Genomic DNA, 8369 nt, shown 5'->3' with positions numbered 1-8369 from the left:
TTCTTCTATTTTTAGTTGTTTGGCTAATTTCTTTCTATTTATAGTAGAGACAGGGTCTCACTCTTGCTCAGGCTGGTTTCGAACTCCTGAGCTCAAACAATCCGCCCGCCTCGGCCTCCCAGAGTCCTATCAGTAGGGTAAAGTGCTTTTGACAGGTACCTGAACACAGATGTTCAAGATCACCCTTCAAGGATGTTTGTGGATGGGATTTATATAATGCCTGTTAAAAACACACTGGCATGGTGTAAGAGTTTGGACTCCATAAATGCTGAAGGTCTTACAACTCTGTGGTGCCATTTGAAAAGGATGAATTGACTTGCACGGTCCCTTTCATCTTAAGGTTCCATAATTCCTTTAAAAAAAAATTCCACAAAGTACCTCTATGATAGCACTCTACACAGAGAAAAGTGCTCAATAAAAGCTTTTGATCAGAAGTTTGAACTGATACTGTCTTACAGCTAGGAAATTCAAGGTTAAACAGTTCATTATAATGTTGTTAAATTTATAATTAGGGGCAAAGACTGGAGTACTGCTGAAGTGGCCAGTGTTATAAGCCAAATGACCTATCAGTCTATGACCCTACTGCCTTTCTATCTGAAATGGGGATACATCCTTTATTAGCAAACCACATTCTAAGAGAAGCAATATGAGTTTGCAGTTCAAATACCCATTACTTGTGTGATACTAAGTATCCCACATCATATATTTAGTCAAAATTGGTCATGGAATAAGTAGTGCCCCTTGGTTCTTGACAAAAGCAAATGAAAATCATCTCTGGAGCGAGTACTTTTATTCTAGGACTCAAAGTATCTCCAGAAAATATTTTAAGGTCGGTGTAATACGTATTAAGAAACAAATTAAGCACACAAGAAATCAAGGTGAGTGAGAACCAGCAAAATAGCAGACTATAGAAGCAGACCCACAATGTTTTCATATTTCAGAATGATTAGAGTTTTTTTTAAAAAAACTATGCTGTTAAAAAAATAAAAGACAGCATTGGAAAATATCTGCAGAGAACTACAGACTTTAGTGGTGACTACCTTTAAAATGACCAGATAGAATTTCCAGATAATAAAAAGTATAATGACCAAAATTTTACTTTATTTTATTTTTTTGAGACAGAGTCTCTGTCACCTGGGCTAGAGTGCCGTGGCATCAGCCTAGCTCACAGCAACCTCAAACTCCTGGGATCAAGTGATCCTCCTGCCTCAGCCTCCTGAGTAGCTGGGACAACAGGCGTACACCAGCACGCCTGGCTAATTTTTTCTATTTTTTAGTAGAGATGGGGTGTCGCTCTTGCTCAGGCTGGTCTCGAACTCCTGGGCTCAAGCGGTCCTCCCGCCTCAGCCTCCCAGAGTGCTAGGATTATAGGAGTGAGCCACTGCGCCCAGCTCAAAATTTTAAACTTTATGGGTTTGTAGTAGACTGGCTGCAGCCAAAGAGAAAAATGGATACCCAGACAATAGGGCAGAAGGAATTATTAAGAATGAAGCACAGAAAGATTAAAAAGGGGGAAAACTAGGGAAGGCCTGTTCATAAAAATGGAGATTGAGAAAGTCTAACATTTATCTAATAGAGTTCTGTAAGCAGAATAGAGAGGAAATGGAGAAGAGGCACTATTTGTTGAAATCATGACTGAGAAGATTCCAGAGCTGATTAAACACTCTAAGCCACATTTTTAAGAAGCCCAGTGAATCCTAAGCAGTCTAAATAAAACCCTAGAAACACAGCACAAGACAGGAAAAGGACAGATTACCTTTCTAGGAGCAACAGTCATCTTTACTACTGACTTTTCAACAGTAGCAACAAAGTGAGATAAAGGTGGAATAATATTTTGGTATGCTAAAACAAAATAAAAACAAACAAAACCCAAAAACCTTTCAATCTAAAATTTTTATACCTAATGAAGATAGTTATCAAGAATATGGATTTAAAAAAAGAGGTATTTTCAGACAAACAAAATCCCAAGAAATTTGCCACCAAAAGCTAAAGGAAATTCTAAGGGATATACTTCAGGCAGAACTCATTGTAGATGGAAGATTTGAGAAGGAAGAAGCCATGAAGGTGGGGGGAGTGGTCAATATATGGGCCAATCTATCAAACAATACAAAAAATTAAAATGTAATATTGTAGGGTTAAAAAAGATAGAATTAAAATGTATGACCACAGTAACATATAAGTCAAATGATGGGTAAATATATTTTGAGTTTTCTTAGATCATTGTACTGTTTAGACTTTGAAAGAGGCAAACAAAATCAACAGGACACCATAAAACAGTCCTAGGCCAGGACGTTTGGATTCTATTATCAGCTTTGCTGCCAGATGCATGGCCTTTGACAAGCTACTTCTCTGATCTATATCTCAGTTTTCTTGTCTGTAAAATGAGGCTTTGGAACCAGATGAATTTTAAAGCTCCTCATTATGAGTCTATGAGAAGTAGATTCTCTAGAAAAAAAAAATCAATAGTTCCTGAGTTGTTGGGGTGTTTTTTCTTCCTTTGAAATTTTATCAATAAACACATGCATTTCACTTCTGGCTAACTTTTGTTTATCTGTTCAAAAAATAGGAGCTAAATATAGTCTTGCTCAGGTGTATATTTTGCTTTGCTTTTCTCATTTGTTGGTTTTGTTTTGTTTTGTTTTGTTGTCATCTAGTAGCCAAAAAGAGTAATGGCAGTTTACTAAAGCCTTAGGGGTAGACAGCTCTTATGGATACTGGGGAGACATTTGCAGAAGCAAGCTACGAAAAGCCCGCCTTGCTGTGCAAATACTGTTATTTCTTTCTTTTTTTTTTTTTTAACTTATGACCTGGACTGACATATGCCTCCTTTATTTTCTCACCTTCTCTTCTTGTATCCTTTTGCCCTCCTTCTCTCACCCTCCTGTCTTTGCAGGCTAATAATAAGCCCGAGATTGAAGCGGCCCTCTTCCTAGACTGGATGAGACTGGAGCCCCAGTCCATGGTGTGGCTGCCCGTCCTGCATAGAGTGGCTGCTGCAGAAACTGCCAAGCATCAGGCCAAGTGTAACATCTGCAAGGAGTGCCCAATCATTGGATTCAGGTATTAGGAACAAAAAAAAGTCATTTTTTCCCTTATCATCTCTCACCTTTCTGTGACTTGATCTTTTATCTCCTGTGCCAGTTGCTGTTAGTTTGTTCTTCTCCAAATTGGAAGAGAAGGTTATGGGCTGGAGCATCGATCACTGCTGTCACTCCCCTCATCACTGGGTTATTTTGGTGGATCTGACTCATTAGGCTGGTGTCCCTTTCCAGTAGGCAGATGTCCCTTTACACCTTCACTCTTTAGCTCTTCAGAGCCACATTTTTGGTTGAACGAGACGGAGTGCCTGTCACCATGGAGGTATTACAGATTTCACTGTACCTCCTCCTTCTTGGAACCAAAAACCAAAATTTCCCCATCTCTTTCTTTTTTCGTGGTCTTTTCTGTTTATAGAAACTGTCTAAGAATCAGTTATAAAACTAAGAGATGATTCTGTTCTGCGAGGAGCCATCATGGTAGCTCAGTCTCTTATTCACTTCACACCGCTTCTTTTTCCCCTTAAGTAACAAGAATTGTTTTTGGCATTCTAGAACTTCCTTCTTTATCTGTGAATCTGATTATACTCTTCACATAGTATCCTAATGAACTTCTAAGGGAATAAAAAGTATGCCAGTAAATGAAAGATTCACAAAGCAGCTTAAAAAGAAAAGAAAACATTCCTTATAAATTTAAAAGTGAAAGAGATAGGAAATATAGCAGATTATTATTTTGATATTCTTAAAATGTCATGGAAAACAATTGGCTCTTAAATCTTTAGCCTCGTCGACCTGTTTGGGGAGACAGAATATTTTAAAATAAATTAATCTTATTTAACAATAATCCTAAATCCAAATTCTGAAACCATGATGTATTTAAACTTGAGGATCAACATCAAGATTTCCATAGTGATGAATAAGCCACAAAGTTGTAAGCCGGCTATATGGACTATGCCTGTGCTGAACCCACTTAGCAGCTAAGTGAATACTCTTTTCCAGTTATGCTTAGACTTGTTTCATTACTTTATTTTCTAATAACTACTTTATACTATTGTTGTGCCTTTTGTTCATGGTGCTCTTCTACTGTTAATGTTTATCTTTCCATACTTTATACTGTTTACGAAGAGACTTCACCAAAACCTTTATGAGTTTCTAAAGCCTAGATAGAGAATAATGAGTAGGCAGTGCTTACAAGGGACACCTTCTTTCCTTCCTGGTTTTTGGCAGGTAAGAATGTTGCCATTGGGGGTGGGGGAAGCCACAGATAACTGTATTACATTTCTAACCTTTCTTTTCTCAGCTTCCTCAGCTTAGTGGGATTTGTATACAGGGGAAATTTTTATAAAATGAAAAAGGAAAATGCTTTGGAGGATCTAAGAGAGCATTGTCACCTTCAGTTCTTTTGCCCTTATCAAATCATATTATTTTAGGACTCAGCACTTCTCTTTCCTGCTTTCCCCCTCTCGAAAGATGGTTGGGATCTAAAAACGTAGCTTTTCTTCCCACTTCCCCATATGTGACATAAGAATTATGTTTATTTGAATTGGCTACAGTTCTTATCTGAGAAAGTAAAAGGAAGGGGGAGTAGGAAACAAAGAGTATAGTATTCTGAGAGTGGGGGGGAAATGTACCAACTAGCGTTTACAGATTATGAATTCTTTCATCTAATCCAAATTGTATCTTTTCTTGGGGCTTCACTTATCATTTGTGGATTATGTGGTAAGGGATTTCTGAAAAGAGAAAGAGATAAAAGAGATCATGCAAGGGACTATTTGAAGTTGAATCATGTCAGTCAATCAGAAAATGTAATTAAAGCAAGACTTATGTTAATTGAGAGTTCTTTAGTTTCTTTTGTCTTATGAAATTGCTTTATCTTTATAAGTTTTTGAAAATAATTGCTTCAGAAAACTTGTGTCCCTATGATGGGTAAAGGGGCATCAATCTATCTCTCCTGGAAGTTCTTTTAAATTTGAGTATTTGGTCTTCAAAACACTGGAAGTTCGCCAGTACCTTCCTACTTAATCTCAAAGAGTTCCTAGTGGAGTTTAAATAAAAGCTGAGTTTTTCTTCCCTCCTTCCATATGTTTATAGGATAATCTTTCTGCCAAAATGTTTTCATACTGTAGGGGAGGCACCAGAGAAATCTGGAGGTAGGAAGTTAATCACTTAACCTTGTGGGACTAATGAATATTGCATTCTGTTTCTAGAATTAAGACAATGCGGTAGAAGGTTTATTAAAGAGTGCTCTTTGGGAATTTAATTTGAAGAAATACGTATGTGTTTGTTTTTGTTTCTTTACTAGGTACAGAAGTCTGAAGCACTTTAATTATGACATCTGCCAAAGCTGCTTCTTTTCTGGTCGAGTTGCGAAAGGTCATAAAATGCACTATCCCATGGTGGAATATTGCACTCCGGTAAGTTAGATGCCTTCCTGACATGAGAGTTAGTTCACCTGGGATAAATTTCAGTTTGTACGATATGCAGATCATGTGTAATGCTGTGATTTGTAAGTTCCTCAGATGTTCCCCAGCTAAAGTGACTCTAAACTGTAGGCTCCAGGATTTACCTTAGCCCTGGTGCCTAGGGGGGGTGCCTGGCACACATGGAACGTGAGAGACCCTCAATAAATATTGTCGCATGAATAAATGGGGTTTTCTTCTCTTTGCATGGTTGTAGGGAAGACGTTTTCACACTTATTTTGCGCAGCCCTAGAGGTTGTATGAGGAGGTCTATGGCCACGAGTCATGTTGGGTATGAGGGATGGTATGTGGGTTCCCCCAAATTCATAACTTACCACTTTTAATCAATGTTGCTCACCTTTTATCTGGCTTATATACTAACAACATTTTTAAAATCTGTTTTATATACTGACGCCAACTAAATGCTGGGTGTTTACCTTTTAAACTACTCTGTGTGAAATAGGTATTATTATTTTTATCCCCTTGTTATAGATGAGGACTCTGAGGTCCTGAGGTTAAATAATTTCCCCAAGTTTCTATAAGTAAGAGGTGGAGGCTTCTCCTACAATGTTGTTTTAGGAAAATGTTCAATGGCTAGTAGAACTTTGAAAAATCACTGGTGAAATGGCAAGGGCATAGACTGGGTGGGCAGACAGACCTGAGTGTAAATCTTATGTTCTCTAAACTCTAGTTGCTTGCTATTTAAAGTATGACCTGTCACCAGCAATATTGGCATTACCTGGGAGCTTATTAGTGAAACCTGCATTTTAGCAAGCTCTGCAGGTGGTTCCCTTACACATCCAAGTATGAGACGCTCTACTTCAGAGCATTTTTCTCTTCCAGCATCAAAGTGGTCCTCCCATATACTTAATTGTCCTTCTCACTGTTATTCCTTTGACAAAGATCGTGATGTAGAATGTACCATGCCTTGAATAGACTGATATTTAGTGGGTGAAGTATGATGTCACTGTGTACTAACTAGTTTGTAAGATACCATAACGTGCGATAAAACTTAAGGTCAACTTTTTGACCTTAAGACTTCTATAAACTACCATTTATTGAGTAGCCCTGTAGCTTGTCTACTTCATTTATTTATTATAACAACTTGTTGAGGTATTATTGCCCCCATTCAACAGACCATCAGAGCCTCAGAGAGGTAAATAACTCACCCATGTTAGTAAATGCCAGACCTGGTTTCAATGCCCATTTGTCTGATTCAAAAGCCTTTGCTCGCAACCCCCACACTCTCCTTAATTACAAAATAAGTGCCATGTGGCAGGAGACTGTAGTGATCATTTGTTTTGAAATCGTACTCTCCTGAATCTGATCTCACCGTAACTTCCCTTTCAGACTACATCAGGAGAAGACGTTCGAGACTTTGCCAAGGTACTAAAAAACAAATTTCGAACCAAAAGGTATTTTGCGAAGCATCCCCGAATGGGCTACCTGCCAGTGCAGACTGTCTTAGAGGGGGACAACATGGAAACGTGAGTAGTGGCAAAAGCAAAACAGACTCTCCTTCAATGTGTACTTGAACTCCTCTCAGCTGAACACCCTCCTTCACTCCTAAATGCAAACAGTCTCTTCTATTTCTTTCTTGTTATTTACTTTAGCTGAAAAGAGAAAAACAAGCTGATGTTCAATTGCCATTTTCCCATGTCTCTTGACAATTACTTTTTCCAAAAGTTAAGCTTTATCACACGGGGGTGGGGAAAAACACATTACAGACACTAATTGCTTTACAAAGCTTTTAAGAAATACGGGACTGTTTACAAATGAGTGATTCCAGTATTTCATTTTGATTTTCCTCCCTCACAAATCAGTAGATGTGTGTCTTTTTTGTATCTGATTGTGTGGTCATGTCTAGTCATTTTTTTCTACTTGGGAGAAAAATGTAGTCACAGGAAATTACTTCACAGTAAGTAGTAATGATTCTCACGATCAAACGGATGATGTTTTCACCTCTTTTAAACCTACTACTCTTTCTCTTTTCTGATGGCAATCACGCAACTGTTTGTTTTTCTTTTAATTCACTTTGCATCTTTGTTTGGCTGTTGCTTTCCATGGTTCATACTCAATTGGTTGGATTTTATTTATTTTGGCTTCTCAATAAATTTTTTTGTGGCTGAGTTTGCCTGTGTCTCTCTTCACCACCTCATTTTTTGTTTTGCAGTCCCGTTACTCTGATCAACTTCTGGCCGGTAGATTCTGCGTGAGTACTTTGCTGAAGGGTGCTGCTACCACCAACACATTTGCTCGCTTGATTTTTTAAAAAAAATTTGTTTTGTTTATTTGTTTTGTTTTGCTTTCTTTTCTTTTGATGACATATTCATTTCCCTTCCTTCATTTCAATTTTTTTTCCTTCTCTTGATGAGACTTTGAGAGTCCCATCTGCCACGGATCAGGAGAATCAGAGTGGGGTTTTCAGGTCCTCCACCTGGTGAAATCCTAACCAGCAGAAATCCTGGTCTGATTTAAAATTAAAATCAAAGAAATTATAGGGGTTTTAGTTGTATTCCTGGGAGACGTGTTTATGTATTTCTTCAGATAAAATCAAGGAAGAGCCTCCTGATTGTATAATAGCCTTCTTTAGCCATATTTCCTGAGATTCAATGCTTTTAAGACCTTCAAAAGGATGATGGTTTATTTCTTAGGGCTTGTTATAAGTGGACTATTAAAAATCAACAGAATTTGTATGATGTTGAATTTGGTTGAATAATTTCAATGAGGTGTGCGGACTTTTTTTTAATCAGTTTATGCTATGCTGTTTGACGAATCTTTATATACTGGCTTTCTAAATTTTGAATTAAACTCACTTTGTTTTCCTCTACAAACTAACTATTCAGTCATAAACAGTTACACATCTACTCTAGGA

The 8369-nt window shown here is 37.8% G+C and overlaps 1 protein-coding gene across 1 annotated transcript in view; it reads left to right on the top strand.

Moving 5' to 3' along the window:
- The window catches only part of DMD (dystrophin), a 2517447-nt gene that overhangs the window by 2453297 nt on the left and 55781 nt on the right, over positions 1 to 8369 (top strand). Inside the window, exons 67-70 of the mRNA XM_012638704.1 lie at positions 2894 to 3060; positions 5338 to 5449; positions 6845 to 6981; positions 7668 to 7706. Coding sequence (XP_012494158.1) covers positions 2894 to 3060; positions 5338 to 5449; positions 6845 to 6981; positions 7668 to 7706 — 455 coding nt within the window. The remainder of the gene's footprint in view (positions 1 to 2893; positions 3061 to 5337; positions 5450 to 6844; positions 6982 to 7667; positions 7707 to 8369) is intronic.

This window comes from Propithecus coquereli, unplaced genomic scaffold, assembly GCF_000956105.1.
Source record: "Propithecus coquereli isolate 6110/MARCELLA unplaced genomic scaffold, Pcoq_1.0 Scaffold132, whole genome shotgun sequence".
Taxonomy (NCBI): Eukaryota; Metazoa; Chordata; class Mammalia; order Primates; family Indriidae; genus Propithecus; species Propithecus coquereli.
This window is presented reverse-complemented; position numbering and strand designations above follow the sequence as displayed.